At 38.3% G+C, this 16,811-nt stretch overlaps 1 protein-coding gene across 1 annotated transcript in view; it reads right to left on the bottom strand.

Moving 5' to 3' along the window:
* Window positions 1-16,811, bottom strand: part of PTPN13 (protein tyrosine phosphatase non-receptor type 13) — a 146,429-nt gene that overhangs the window by 110,698 nt on the left and 18,920 nt on the right. The window contains exons 4-5 of the mRNA XM_077814754.1: window positions 7,642-7,707; window positions 2,552-2,737 (exon numbers count right to left, since the gene is read on the bottom strand). Coding sequence (XP_077670880.1) covers window positions 2,552-2,737; window positions 7,642-7,707 — 252 coding nt within the window. The remainder of the gene's footprint in view (window positions 1-2,551; window positions 2,738-7,641; window positions 7,708-16,811) is intronic.

The raw sequence follows: 16,811 nt of genomic DNA, 5'->3' as shown, positions 1-16,811 counted from the left end.
AGAACAAAAAAGGAAATTCCAACTCTTGAGATATTTTAACACAGCTTCCACACTTTTAGAAAAAAGTTAATTCAATACATATATTTATCTGATTCTGGATACTTGCACACAAATAATTCAAAGAATCTCTTTAAATTGCACCGATAATTTTTACCCTAGCCTTTCTGTAAATTAGAAACTAACTAAGGAATTAGCATTGAAGCTTGTAAAAAATCAAGCTACTTTCTATCTAGTACAATTACAATGCACCCCAACTAATATTAAATAGATTCAATCAGTGATCTCCCCGCTCACCCTTTACAAAATATTTTAAAAAGTAAATGCACCCAATGACATTTTAAAATGTTTTACATTTCAATGGATGATTTCCTATACAGTTCAAGAGGAAACATTTACAGTACAACAATGCCTAATCAGGGTCAAAAGATATGTATAGGAACACATTTCTAAATTGGATGCTCTATATAATCCTGAGCAAGAGCAGCATAGTTTCCATATATAAATAGTGTATGTACATCATTAAGTTAACGTTTCAAAAGATATGTACAGAAACAAACAGCAACGGGACCTATCTGCGTACACTGGAATGAAACTGGGGAGTGAAGACTAGCCCAATGCATAAAGAAAACAACTGCACCATGAGGTCACCAACATTCTGATGATACCCGGTTCTATTTTCCTTTCTTGCTTAGTGTGAACAGTGTAGTCTCAGATATTCCAATGACTTGGTGAAACAGGGAGACGGATGAAAGATAGCTGGCTAAGACTCTGTTCAGGCAAAACATAGGTGATGTTGATTGGTAGAGGGAAACACAAGAACTAGCAGAATCTCAACAAGCAACACCTCAACTGAAGTTTTTTTTAACACCCCTCCCACTTATTAAGATGGTGCACAAACGGGCTTTTGATGGATTCACCTTTGATCCTGGAACTTCCAGATAAGCATTTTCAGCCACTATTATCTTTTCCACCGATGCTGGCCAAGATAAAGGGCTGGTGAAAGTCATTTACATCTTTGTTGCCTCCAGGCTAATGCTACTCTAATGCACTATTAGCTGGGACTGACTATGAAAGCCATATGGCAATTAAGACTGATACAACACAGATCAACTCACCTGCTAAGGAAGAGACATCATACAAGACTACTCACATTAGTGCTCTGCACTCTACTGGTTCTGCTCTATCTAGGTCACAGTCCAACCCTATTTTAAAAGCTCTGAATTTGCTGGGGCCTGATTGTCTCAATTACTGCCTCTTGCTCTGCATTGTAGAAGAACAGCTACATTGAGTTACCATGGAGGAGCGCAGATACCCCATTGATGATCACTGGAGAGAGATAGATTCAGCTGCCATGCTTAGGCTGACCGAGACCAGAGTATGCCCCACAGCACTCTCTCTGGAGGGCCCGTGGGTATGGAATCAGTGACGGCTGGAGATTCAACTGAGCCAGAGTCGTATCTCTTCATGCAGCAATTTACCAACCAGATTAGAAAGGCCCTGACAGCACTGGACTCTCCCATCACAAGAAACAGGATATCAAGCAATGTACTTTTCTGTGATCATACTGGTGGCATGTGTCCAGGGAGCCATTTTTACACCAGTGTAATAACTCATTGAGTTCCAAAGGGTTGAAGCAGTATAATACTGTAGTAACATAGCAGTGAATCAGAACCACAGTATCCAAGACCTATGGCCCAGCAATTCTGTAGAAATACTTTGCTTGAGTTGTCTGATTGCCATTAGAGATAATTTATAAATGAAAAATACTGGGAGAAGTACTGTTTGGCACCATTAACAGTTAGTAAGTTCCATTTCTATTCAGAGTCCTAAAATTATTTAACCAGCCCATGAATATGTTGTAACATTGTAGCGAAGGGAGAGGTTGCCAGTCAGGAATGGCAACTTTGTGAGATAAGTTAATGTAGCTTCTTTTACATATGAAAATAGCAAGTGCGTGTGTCATAATAATATGAATTCCCTGTCAGTAATAATGGCTGACAGCTGGGTAGAATCTCAGAAGAACTCAGAAGTCTGGTGACAGATTCCCTTATTTCCTTCAATAAACAACTGTCCACAACAGAATTTAAAAAGCATATGCGAAATCCAGTTAGCTAAAACAAGTGTGTTCAACACCTGCCCCATAGCATCTATTCAAATTTTTGTTATAATCACAATTTCCTATTTTTAAAAAAATGTGTCTCCCCATTACTGTGTGGAAGACCCAACACAATGAGAAACTGACCTTACCAGGGAAACTGCAAAAGTGACAATATATAGTGTTGCCAAATGCATAAAGTAAACTAACAAAAATTAGAGAACACAATGTTTTCCGTTAATCTTTCAGTAACTGCTCTTTCTGGTGCTGCTTGTGATAAAAGCAGGTAAAATACATTCAGACAGAAGTGTAATTTTTAGACTGAGCGTCCCTTTAATATAAGTTGGGAAAAATTACAAACAAGAAGCAAGACTGGTTGGAGAGAGACTTTGAACCAATTTCTTCACTATGTTTTTGCAATTCTCAGTTATTGCTCAACTGCTTGTAAACACTTACCCCAGAGAGGCTTCCCAGAACCAGTTTAACCAACTGTTTCACATATGAGAAAGAAGGTGCACAATTACTGTTCCTTATGTGGGCACTGCAGGCATCCAGAACCGTCCGTACAGACACACGGGCATAAATGACATCTTCACACATGCCAAGCAGTATGCTGTTTAGGTGATCCCCAAGCTTGATAGGCTGATTACAAAGGAAAGGAGGAATAAAAAAAAAAAACAACACTTAAATATCTATCAAACACATATGCAAATGGCTTGATTTTCTAAAGCTTCAATACTAATTCATTTTGGTACGTCTGAAAATTCCACCTGATATGCTCCATCTCAAACACATCTCATTAGTAGAGAAAGCAGTATGATCTAGTGGTTATCCAAGGGACTGCAATTCAGGATCCTAGATCTAAATGCTGGCTCTGTCACTAGCCTGTTTCATCTTGGGCTATTCACACAATCTGTAAACTGAGTATAATAATACTTGTCTACCAAGGACATTAGGGCTAATTAATATTTTTAAAACACAGTCTTGAATAATAGCTATATTCATTGTAACTGCTAACCATAAGGGGCCTGGAGACAGTATTTGCAGGAACTTGCTGATGAGATCTGACAAGTGTACTAAAAAGGCTTCCATAATCCTTTAGCTAGTCCAAGATTTTACTTCAAATGGATTTGTACTTTCATGTTCCAGAAAGGTGTAGGATTGACTCGCCAAGTCCCTTATGGCTAGCAATTATATTGGAGATGGCATTTATTATCAAGATTATCAAATATTTAAAAATCCTTTCCAGAGTCCAGAAAAGTTTTTAGATATTATTAGAAAAGGGTAAGGACTCAGGGAGCAAAGTAATTGGCTAAATAAGTGAAGCCCTGCAATTATGGGACAACACCCATAGGGTTGGGAACTACTTAGCCTTAATTTCTTCCCATCCAAACAGTCAATCCTATCATATTCTAAGTGGAATAACACTCCAAGCTATGCAGTAGTCAGTGATAACACCACTTTGCAGATACTGTAGACACTTGGCCTTCAGCACTGTGTCTCACTATGCACCCAAGGTGGGCGGTTATCAAAGAAATACATGCCCTGTCGTGTGTTGTTCTTTACTGAGCACATTAAGTTTCACAGGTTTCAGAGTAACAGCCGTGTTAGCCTGTATTCGCAAAAAGAAAAGGAGTACTTGTGGCACCTTAGAGACTAACCAATTTATTTGAGCATAAGCTGTAGCTCACAAAAGCTTATGCTCAAATAAATTGGTTAGTCTCTAAGGTGCCACAAGTACTTCTTTTATAAAGTTTCACAGTATTTCTTTCCATTTATTTTTAAGCTTACTATAAAAATTTGTTCAGCATCAGCCTCATTTAACATACAGCATTGATATAGGCTTTTACCATATACAAACTAATAGGCACTACTGTCTTTCAGTACATTTTTTTTATGGGAACAATTTTTCTCTCTCTCTCGAATCACAGAAATCATTTTTGCATGAAACCTGATACACAGCAAAGAACCTAAAACAACATATCCATCGGCTAAGAACATCAACAAAGATTTATAAATTGTACATCTTACATCTGTGTTACAATGGAAAAGCTTCCAGGATTAAAGACAAATTAAATGATGAAGATTTAAGTATTTTAACTTTTTATAAAGGTAGATCTTTGAGCTCTACTGGAATGTTAGCTACTAGCACTTACCACATACTTACAGGAGGGGTAAGATAAATTCACCAGATGAAAGTTGCTCTATTCTAGGGTGGCAACAGTTGATTCTCTTTTTAAAGTAGCTGAAGTGCTCACAACAGCTATAGCCAATTCCCTCCATGTTTCCATTGTACCTTTCTGTCTTCAGTAGCTCGTAACTTTCTAAAACATTCACCTTTTGGGCTGAAATTATCCATACCTGGTCTCTGCCTCAGGGTGATTCCACCCCCCTCTTTCTCCCATTTCTTCAGATTATGAAGTAGAGCAGGTCAGCTGATTTTGAGAATGAAGGAAAAGGGAAAAGCCCACAACACTTTCCCCATTACAAAAACATTCTGCAATCTATACTGATGTTACACATACACACACACGAGACAAATTAAAAAGCAGTCTATAGTAGGGGCTATATTATATGCCACAGCCAGAGCTGAGCCAGGGGTTACAGAACTGCTGTGTAGCAACGCACTCCCCCTCAGGCATATGGGAGCAGATGATCCATCCTTTTAATGAGCACAGTTTGCTCTCTCCCATATAATCCCTGTTCTGCTGGACACTGCGTATGCAGGAGTAGAGTCACAGTCTTTCCCTTTATGGAATCTAGTGTCATTACCCACACTAGGACTCTTCAAATCCTGACCATCAAACATATAAAGGACCGGGGATTGGGCGTAGTCCCAGAAGTGGAGCCCAAAAGAGCGGGGAGATCTTTGTATCCTCTTCCCCCAACTTATACACCCACACAGGGTCAGCCACAATCTGGCCCTTACCTTTAGCTACAGAACGTACAAAATGAAGGAAAGAATCGTAAGCCGCTCAGAGCAGGGATGGTCTTTTTGTCCTATGTTTGTACAATGTCTAGCACAATGGGGTCATGGTCCATGGGCTCTAGGGCACGACCGTAATACAAATAATAAATAATAATAATTGGTCTTTGGTCTCATGGTTAAGGCACAGGATTGGGAATCAATTCCAGGTCTGCCACAAACTAGCAGGATGACACTGGGCAAGTTACAGTCTCTCTCTGTGTCTCAGTTTGCCCTAGGTAAAATGGGGTTCATAATACTCCCACATTTTTGTCAGTCTTGTCTTTTTAAAGTGTTAATTCTTCAGAATGGGGACTGTCTCTTATTATGGAACTCACCTACTACAATGCAGCCATGATCTCTGTTGGCATCTCAAGGTGCTATGGTTATATAAATAATATTGAAGGAATACATTTTTCTAAAAATATCCTAGTAGTTACAGAATATATCAATACTATCATGAAAGAGATGACACTTTGTAAACGCCAGAAGCATGTGCTTTGAATGAAGAAGTCAATGACAATCTGTAACCACCCAAAGAGTCCGTTAGTACAGCATAATGAACTTCTGGATGAAACTCTTTATAGCATGCTTTGTTTTTCCATTCTAACCAAATGATCCCTGCATGCAACTAGATAACTCTTTGGTTTTGGGAGGAAATAATGGTTTTTAAAATTGTAGATTTTCTTTTTTAGGTTATAATATCACCAAAGCCACAATATAGTTACAGTAATGAAAGCATTCATTATAAATCCCTATGTTCAATAGCTAGTTTTTCCCAAAAATTCAGCTATTAGGGCTGAAATACATCAGTGCTTGAATCCTAATCAAAGGAGTAACTGCCCTCACTGCCTTTGAAAATCTTTCCCTTTATTTCTCAGCCATAACACTGTATCAACAGCTTTCTCCATTTAATTAGTAGTAATAATAATACATCTTTTAGCAGCTGAGTAAGTTTTGTGCTGAAACCTGTTTTTTCACCCACATCTGAGCAGGAGTCAGGCCAAACATATAATATCTGCATATCCCTACCTCATCACTGAATCTACTTTCTGGATACAGACTCCTAATTTTTCAGTCTCCTCCAACCATTTCAGCTATTGACTTAAAGTGTAGTTGTTGTGTGGGTTTTTTTTGTTTGTTTTATTTTTTGTTTCCTAAGATGAAAGAGCTCTGGAAGAAGATGAGTCAAATGCTAAAGAGTAAATCCTCCCAAACCTGACTGAAGGAGTTCTGACAGGTGCACATACTGTATACGAGATAATCAAATTGAGCAATGAGGTTAAGCTCTAACCAGGCCATAACTGTGTCTGAAGATGCTGGCAAGTCAACAGCAAAGAAGTCTACTCCCTATTTTCAACAAGTACTCTCCCTTCAGAGGCAGTCATGTAATGAATTCACCCAAACATGCCTACCTTAGGCTCACAGAAATTATATTCGGGCCAAATGGAGCACAGTGGTTAGTATCTTTTTAAGTAAATCACAAATACTTTTTTACTATACAGCATTAAAGAAATTTCAATATGACAAACAAAAAGCAACCCATTTTAGAATCCTTAATAAAACAGAAATACGATTTTTCTTCTGATAGATTCACAGCATGATATACAAGCAAGTTGTTTTTTATAAGCCTTAAACAGCTGTGGTTCATTGGGAGACATAAGGGCAAAGTTGACTTCACATAACTTCAAAGTGGAAGACAATGCCAGTGCTTTCCCTGCTTCAAACCAACACTACTGTATCCCTAATCAAGAAAAATAAAGAAGCAAACAACCAGAATAGAAACAGTGAAGAGTATTAATTAGAGAAGAACAGTAGTTTTGTCTCATAATGGACAAAGCAAGCTACTTCACTACAATCAAAGCTCTGTGGATTCTGTGGTAAAAAAGTCTTTAATTCTACAGCAAAACCCCCTGCTCTCAGCGGCGTTATGGTTAGGAGTGAATTCAGTGACAAATTCTGCAGCTGCAGGATCACAGAATACATCAACAGTCTCTCTCTTGTCTGTTGCAGTAAGACTCTGGTAAACTCACCTTTAAGTACCCATAACTTGGAAGTCCACAGTTCAGCCACCAAGCCTCAGTATTCAAGAGGAAACTACTTCAGATAATGACATTATACCTCTAACCCTACATATTTAGGCCTGATCCTGGGAAGACTGAGAACCTGGAACCCCCCGTGACTGCGAAATGACTGCAATGGGAGTTGCAAGCTCTCGTACCTCTTGGGTTCATGCCCCAAAAGGCTTAATTCTGCAGCTCTTACTCATTAGAGTAGTCCCATTATATGTATGGAACTACTCACATGACTGAGGGCTTGAGGAACAAGCCCTAAATTCTGCTCCTTGGGGCATCTTTCCCCTCTCACAAGCACCTTGTAATTATGTAAATTACAAAAACCCAAACTATGTAAAAACTCCTGCTTTTCACTTAGTCTCACCAGTCCCACCAGCATCCCAAGGGTTTACCTTGCCCTGTTACTCTGTTTCTTTAGAAACGTGGAGGAGGTTATCAAACAAACCCCATTTTAAAACTTTAAAATGGTGAGATTTTGTAAAAGAAGTCTTAAAAAAAATACTTACTTGGCTTTGAGGGACTTCATGGTCAGCTCCCCAATAAAGGGTCATACCAAGAGAATAAACATGAATCTGTAATACAACACAAACAATCTGTAAACTTAAAGAAGGGACAGTTCTGGAAATTAGACAGTATATCCTTCAAGTATTAAATGGGTGTCATGAACTTGACATTTTGAAACAGGGTGGTCCTTTCCCCCGCCCAAATTAGGTGCATTATTGCACATTTACATTTTTGACAACTAAGCTCAACCATGGACTCAATTAGCCTCCTTGCCTTGGAGAACTTCTGAACTGTCCTTTGCCCTGGTCATTACAGTCAGAGCAGCAAATCCCACTATGGGAAAAGACTTGCAAAAATCTTATTAATGCTCCTCTAACTTTTTCATTTAGTTTTTACTCTTCATTTAAGATTAAGCCCCGGTATACATAGATAAGATTATGACTCTTGATGGTGATGAACACATTCTGAAATGCAGCAGGGCATTCCAATCCTGCAAGCCTTAAAAGGCGCATAGTTCTGAAGGTGGTGAAATGCTTAGGATCACAAACACTGGCTTTTGGGTTGCCAATGGACTTTCACCTATGTACACAACATATGAGGTTGTCATCTTAAAATGTCAATCATTGTAAGCTCCTCAGAGCAGGAAATGTGTTTTCCTACATATTTGTACATGTCCCAGCACAACAAATCATCCTAATGTGGGCCACTGGCCTTGCTGTAATACAAATAAATAACAATAGAAAAAAGTAGTGAATAGTAATGAATCTGCACTGTTTGTATATATAATGTGGTAATGACACTCTTTGTACTGGACAAATCAACTATTGTACAGTAAACATGTGTTAGTAACAACTGTATAATTTAAAGCAAGAGGTGCATTACATAATTTTAGCAAGATAAACATATATTTAAATCAATTCTAGGACAAAGTTATGTATTTGTTCAGCACTGACCAGACACTTGACTTGGTAAAAGGCACAGATATTAAGACAATCTCTGCCCTGGAGAGTTTATAATCTATCAGAGACAATATTTAGAGAGATCTACAATCTACACAGAAGATGCTGTGGGAGACAAAGGAGAGAGCTACCATAGTTAATATTTATTATTGCTCTAGTTTTTATGAAACAATAATATGGTAAAAAGAAAAGGAGTACTTGTGGCACCTTAGAGACTAACCAATTTATTTGAGCATGAGCTTTCGTGAGCTACAGCTCACTTCATCAAATGGCAGCCCCACCGAGGGGCAAACTCCTGAGGTAGGCTGTGGCACAAGTGTGCCCTCTCAGGTAACCCAAGAACTCCACTTCAGGCCCCCTTGCTTCAATAATGCCCTTCTGTGGGGCCAGTTTATTATCAAAACCATAGTACAGTTCAGTTCATAACAAAAGTCCTCCACAGAGTCCATCTATCATCCCAGTGCATATTATCCTCAAAACCCCATGACGTAACATTCCACAAGCCAGCATCTTCTGCCACACTCGAGGCTCCTCACCAGTCTCACCTGTCCCTCTGTCAAGATGGCCACCCCAACACTTCCAACTGGAGTGTGAGCCCACTCTTCTCAGTGGTAACTCCGCACAAACTCTCTGCTGGGAAATGATCTTCACCAGGGAAGCATCTCTCCCTCTCCCTGTTCCCTTAGGTCCAGCACTCTGGCCCTGGATATGTCAGTGGGCAGATTCCTCTGATGCTCTCCAGCCTTCAGAGTTCTCTGGCCCTTGGCTACATCTCCAGCTTAGAAGTAAGCAGGAGACTCCCGCTGCTGCTGTCTGGCCCTGGCTCTTTGGCTTTGGGATGTCAGCCAGCAAACCCTTCTTTGCTGCTCTATTGCCTTCCGTCTTTCCCCAGAAACCACCTACAGCTTCCTTCCAGGACCCTCCATAATCCCCTGGTAGCTCTCACCTGCCTCTTTCCTGAGGAACTCACCAGGTCCCTCTGTCTCCCAGGGGTCTCTGCCTCTCAGATTCTCTCTATCCTTTATTGCCTCAGGTGTTGCCCTGCCCTCTTAACTGGCCAGAGTGGGAGCACTTGCTCTGGCACAGGGAAGCTGGAACTACTTCATGTACAGGGCGAGCCAGCCACCCTCTGATATATATAGTTGTATTTACAAATTTACACAATAAATATGGACATTGCTATTAAAAAGGCTTTTTGAATTGCAAAATCAACATTAAAGTGCAGAATATACACAAAGCTCTTGCTTCACCTAAATAAAGTATTATGCCAAGTGGCTTGTGACCTGAATAGTAAGTGAGAGTGAAAATGGCAGCCTCCTTCATTGCATTGCCAAGTATCAGTCCTGTATATAAATTCTAAACAACAACAAAAAATTAAAGAGTGCTTCAGCAGACTTTTTCAAATATCTCGTAAGTGCTCTTATGTATGGTTTTGAGCCATCCTAAATTTAAGAAGTGCATATATTTTGTACTAAAGAAAAGCAGAGGTAAATATTCAGTGCTATGTTTCAGACATGTGAACCAATGGTCCCGTTGTTAACAAAACCACCTACATATTCATGCTGCCATTGATGTCAGTCAAAAATAATTAGTAGCCTATTGTCAGCTAGATAGGACTTAGAAACAGATAAATATGGTGTACATTTTAATTTAAAACAATCACCTTTTTTCGTTTGCATTTCATCAAATTCTCAGTTCTTTTCCTGAAAATTTTCAGTGCGTGTATTAATTTTTAAAAATTGATAATCTCAAATTTCCAATTTGTGGTTTAAAAAAAATCATACATATAAAATATTTTCAGTTTTCCACTACAAAATAGGTGCAATATTCTCCTTTTATTTAATCCCTCCACGTCAAGGCATGGTAATGTCAGCAGTTTAGGAGCAACATATTCCCCATTCTGTGCTCTATTTATTTTTATTATCTATTTTCCACATAACATTTGAAAATAGAGGCATCCAGAAGAGCACTTGAGTCCTAAGCTTTCACCGGTTATTACAAAGAGGTCTGTCTCCCAACACACACAGCGTATGAGTCATGCAGAGGGCTGCACTGATATGAGATTGTGATAGAATTAATACAGCTGACATATGGTTATATTCACCATGAGAGTTCAGTTCAACAAGCTGATGAATCGTAAAGCTTACGCCTGAGGTATATGTGGGAGGAGGGATTATGCAAATACAAAATATTTTTCTTGGAATTTTTCTGTAAATTACTTTATATATTATAAACAAAGCTGGAGTACATGCCATGGAAGGATTTGTGGTAATGCTGTGCCTAAGAAGACAATGGGCCATTTTTTCCTAATGTGACATCCACACAAATTTTTCTGAGTTCAAGATCTCATGGATTTCACTGGTGTTGTAGGATGCAACTGAGGGTGCAATTTGGCTTGATACCCATTAGATAACAGGCCCAATCCTGAAACCACGTTCTATCAACTGCAGACTTAAATATTTTTTTTCCCTTTTAATTGATAATGACGAATGGAACGACATCAAGTAGCAAGCAGTTGCAGTATCAGGGCCATAGCTTAATCTGGGAGAACTGGAATATTCAGTCCCCCAAAGTCTTAGCTTGGTTGTAGCAGGGACCTTTGTAGAGGTGAATGCCAATAATAAGAATGAACTCAGCTCAACTTCTTTCACATTGTTAAAAAGACAAAGTTATACATGTTCCAGAGTAGCAGCCATGTTAGTCTGTATCCGCAAAAAGAAAAGGAGTACTTGTGGCACCTTAGAGACTAACAAATTTATTTGAGCATAAGCTTTCGTGAGCTACAGCTCACTTAATCGGTTATACATAGTATACATCACTTTGGAAAGGACATATTTAATTGTTTCAGAAAACATGCTCATGGTATTGAAAAGTGTTAAAGTACTTTACACAGAAAAACACACAATGACCGAGTAACCCATCTAGTTTTTGAGAGGTCAGGAGGAGATTAATTTCAGTCAGTAAAAAAAAAAAAAAAAAAAAAAGTGAAATTTACTCAGAAACCGATTGCTTCTCCAAGGAGCTAAAAAAAACTAACCCAAATGAACTGGCATTCATCATGACTTGCATCTTCAATGTATGTTCCACCAGGTTATTTGGAAAGGGAATCCGATGGTATTTAAACATGTACCTTCAGCTGAAACTGACATTTTTTTGATATGGTGGTTGTGAATGCTCAGCGGAAAAATTAAAGACTTATTTGCAAACTGGCTTCCAACTGCACATGGTTTTGGACCACAAACCAAACTAAGATGGCTACCCTCACGACACAGGGTTTTGGGTTTTTTGGTTAGGTTTTTTTTGTAATTTATTGCTATTTTTTACCTTTAACCCTTTATCTGAAATTTGGATTATAAGGGAATTGTTAGAAGTCACTGTTTGACCGCTTTAACCATAAAAATAAGCTTTACTCCTAAATACAGATCCCTCAATTGCAGGTACTACATATTTAGCAATGTTTCACACATGCATCAGAACCTCTTTTCACTGAGGAAAGAAATGATGGCCACAGAACTAAGTTTTCCTTGTTTTGTGGAAAGATTGCTATGGGCTTTACCTTCCAATTGGACAGTCAAAGTCAGGTATCAGGGACTCTCAGTTTAATGAATGTGCTAGTCATTGACTTAGTCATCTACAAGTAAATGAACTCTCCAAATACTGAGCTGGTACTTCTCATATTCAGCTTATTACCAAGACCTTCTACTGAAAGATTAGAGAGCATTGCCAATTTGTGCCACAGACACACCATAGTTATGCATGAAAAGGAAACTAGACCATTGCAATACCATCAACGTTAAACAAATAAATACATACATAAATAAATCTGGCAACAGAGAATGGAGAGAAGAAAAAAATATACTTACGAAAACCAGGTAGTATAGGTATAAAATAGTTAACTGATAACACCAGTTTTTCTTTAAATCTCTACTACAGAACAACCTTATTAATTCTAGGTTAGCTAATATACAAACTGAACACTATTCCCAAAACATCTGAGAGTCTCATGCCTTTTCCCAGCAAAGCTTTTATTACAGAGCATTGTAAAGAGGTTCCTATACTAAGACCATTATTTTTACAAAATTTACTGCATCTCTACTACACAGTGAAGAACTATTTTTCAAAATAAGTGAACAAAGCACATTGTGGTGTGGGTGCTCCATTGTATGCTTAATTTGGGATCAGTTTGCGTGAATTGCTGAGGTTCTTCTGAATGTAGTATTTCACAAACTATTACAACAGCACTATACAATATAAACAAAATTGCATAAGTTACATACATATGAAGCAACCTTTTACATATAAAAATGCTTGTGATGAATAAAATGAATTGCATTTACTCATATTTGTTACAATTTGAGTTTAAAAACATAGTTATATTACTTTCATGTTGGTATTTTACATTTCTTCACATCAATATTATATACTGTTCTCTAACTGTTCATTATGGTTTGACAGACTAATGTCATGCCAAATATTTTTTGGGGAAAAAAAAATCTCATACCAAGGCTAGGCTGTTTATTTGATCATCATGGTTGAGGCTTGTGCATTGTTATCTCAAACTCCATTCATATGCGATAATGTCAAGTACATTAAAACTAGATAATGCATCTATTTTAAAAGTGCTGATAATAAGAAGATCAAGAATGAAGCTAAGCATGCGTTCTCATATACATGTGTATTATGTATACACACTGTACTATTTAAGACATATTATATCAAGGTAAAGTTGAAATATGAACTTCAATAAGAATTGCAAGTACTCTGCACCTCCAAAAAATTAAGATACTTATTTAAATGCTTCTTGGTAATCCTGATTTTTGGCTTTTATGATTTATATTAAAATATTTTGAACAGTTTTCACAAGAAATAAGTAGCACTAAATTCATATCACAAATTTATTATTTGTGGAATGATTTGCAACTGTATATTTCAAATAAGCCTACGATTACAAAGTCACCTTTTTTGTTCAATTTAACAAGAGACTTCGAATCAGTAGGGCATTCACTGTCTGACTAGCACTTTGGATGATATTTATTGTTGAATACATAATTTCTTTGGTTTAGAAGAAATGAAGTCATGACCCAAATACTAATGCAACCCTGTCATTGTGTTTTAAGAGGTCATTACAAACAGGAATTTGTTTTGGTTTCAGTAAAATTCTGACATGAACCAATTTCAGAACAAGAACTGAAAATAAACCAAAGATTTCCACTCAGAAACTAGTTTGGTAAACTGCAGTGAAATACACTGAATGAAGATTGAAGCTTAAAATTGAAAACCAGATGAAATTAGCATGTATACAACATCATTTAAGAAATGCAAAGTAAATAAATCACAGAAACTAACCATGACACCACTCAAAACTTAGCTTAATACAGATGGAAGGGAAGATGACACTGGGGTTACGGGCAAGATGCACAGGAAAGATATTGTAACCATAAACATTTTAAAGAAATGGTACACACCAATCATGAGGCAATATTACTGTGTCTTAAACAACATTTAACACAGATTATTAGAAATGGGACAAATTATCTTTCATTACAGAAGGGTTTGACTTCTATCCATTTTATGCCAGAAGAGCAATGTATTTGATTTTGATTGACATATTTTCCCCCCAGAATCAGCAATTTGCCTCCATATCCTTTTCATTAGATTGCTTTGTCAACCATCCCTTGCAATGGATCAGAATATTACCCCAAAGAAACATTCTTCTTCAGCTAAATCTACACTATATTATGATTTGCATTACAGCAGCAACCAGAGGCCCGAGTCAGGATTAGAGCTGCATTGTACAGTTGACAAATATTAGCTGGTTGAAATGTCTAAGGCAATGTGAAAGAAGGAAAAAATTGGGATTGAGAGAAGGAGATAAAGAGAGACATTCGAGAAGGATTTTGGAATAAATACAGGGGATGAAGGGCAGATGCAGACAAAGATGCAGGCAGGGTCACCATTAGCAAAAGAAATTTCACTTAACTCTGAAGGACAATACACATATAGAAACAGAAATATTTCTGAAGGAATGCTATCCAACACAGACTGACTTTTCCTTCAAAAATGTCTGCCTCATAAAGCCTTAATCTACACAATAAGCTACATTTGAATGATTTCTGTACAGTTCAGAGTTCAGTAACCTAAAACAATAAACTTGTACTTGGAGCCTATCTGCTCACTGTGATATATGCAAGTTTATCACACGCTTTTTCTCCTATTACATTCTAAACTTTATACACACTCTTTAAAAATTCACTCTATTCAACCTGCTGCACTTTTAAATTAAAATAAGACAACATAACTGCAAGACAATATTCCTGATACCTTTTGGTGCCAGAAGCTGCAGATAAATTAAATTATATGGCCTAATTCTGGCAGACACTAAAAATGATGTAAATAGCACAGTCCCCCCACAAAACCAGGTAAAAAAGTACTGTTAATATACACCTTTAACAGCTGTTAAAAAGCCCCATGCATGCACATCTGCCATGTAGTAGGAAGGAATTAATTGAACTGAAACTGCACGAACCACAGCTTGGCCAGGCAAGTTTCATATACACACATTTATGGTAAACAAACATATGGATCAGGCTCCTAATGTTATGGCTGTACCTTGTTAAACTCATACATAGGGCCCTACTAAATTCATGGTCCATTTTGGTCAATTTCACGGCCATGGGATTTAAAAAATCATTAATTTCATTATTTTACCGATTGAAAACTGAAATTTCACAGTGTTGTAATTGTAGGGGTCCTGACCCAAAAACAAGTTTTCTTTAAATCTCTACTACACAACAACCTTATTAATTCTAGGTTAGCTAATATACAAACTGAACAGTATTCCCAAAACATCTGAGAGTCTCATGCCTTTTCCCAGCAAAGCTTTTATACAGAGCAATAAAAAAATATTTTTTGCAAGGTTATTGTGGGGGGGAGGGGGTTGTGGTACTTCTACCCTTACTTTTGCGCTGCTGCGGGGGGCGGTGCTGCCTTCAGAGCTGAGCAGCTGGACAGCGGCGGCTGCTGGCCGGGATCCCCGCTCTGAAGGCAGAGCCACCGCTAGCAGCAGCGCAGAAGTAAGGATGGCCTGGTATGTTATTGCCACCCTTACTTCTGTGGTGCTGCCTGCAGAGCTGGGCCCTCAGTCAGCAGCCGCCACTCTCCGGCCGCCCAGCTCTGAAGGCAGGGCAGAAGTAAGAGTGGCATGGTATGGTATTGCCATCCTTACTTCTGCGCTGCTGTTGGCAAGGTGCTGTCTTCAGAGCTGGGCGCCTGGCCAACACCCGCAGCTCTTCAGCCACCCAGCTCTGAAGGCAGCGCAGAAGTAAAGATGGCAATACCGCAACGCACCTAAAAATAACCTTGTGACTCCCCTGAAACTTCCTTTTGGGTCAAGACCTCCAATTTGAGAAATGCTGGTCTACCCCTTGAAATCTGTATAGGGTAAATGCACACAAAAGACCAGATCTCAAGGGCTGTGATGCATTTTTCATGGCCATGAATTTTGTAGGGCCCTACTCATACACAACTCTTTTGTTGGAGGCCCAGCAGAATGGCCTCTTCTCAAGTTGACTGGGGAACTAGAACCGAGGAACACAATTTTCTTCAAATTCTGTTTCATCGTTTCAGTTTGATACAGTGGTGGTTCGGTTTTGGGGGTTTTTTTCCTGCCACATGTGTATGTGCAAAGTTAGCTAGAATTCAACCCAAAATTAGATGTATTCAACTCCAGTAAAAAACTTCAACACAACACTAAAACCAAATACCACAAGCTAAAAGGATAAACCAAGTTAAATCAACTGTATGAGTAATCTCCTTATGCAAACCAAGGCATATATATGTCAACATGCAAAAATTTCCCAAGAAAATATGAATTCAGGCGCTTGCAGAGGTAAAGGGTCACAACTGTACTACCACCACTTTCCAGAAAATTATGTTATCAGATGTCATATAATAGCTAAATGTACATTTTCATAAGCTAGAGCCACAATCTGAGAGAATTAATCACAGCGGCATGTGGGGACAAAGGCCATAATTTGGTCATCAACAATGAATGAGTTCAAGTGCAAGAGAAACATGCCACATCAGTTCCCATCAGTTTTAACTTCTTTCTATGCAACAAGGAAACACAGGGCCTCTGGTTTGCAACATAGAGTGTTCTTCTTCTATTTTTAAAAAGAAAACAAACAAACAATTGCCATCAAGTAAATGTAGTG

The sequence above is a fragment of the Eretmochelys imbricata genome, chromosome 4, assembly GCF_965152235.1.
Source record: "Eretmochelys imbricata isolate rEreImb1 chromosome 4, rEreImb1.hap1, whole genome shotgun sequence".
In the NCBI taxonomy this organism is placed as follows: domain Eukaryota; kingdom Metazoa; phylum Chordata; order Testudines; family Cheloniidae; genus Eretmochelys; species Eretmochelys imbricata.
This window is presented reverse-complemented; position numbering and strand designations above follow the sequence as displayed.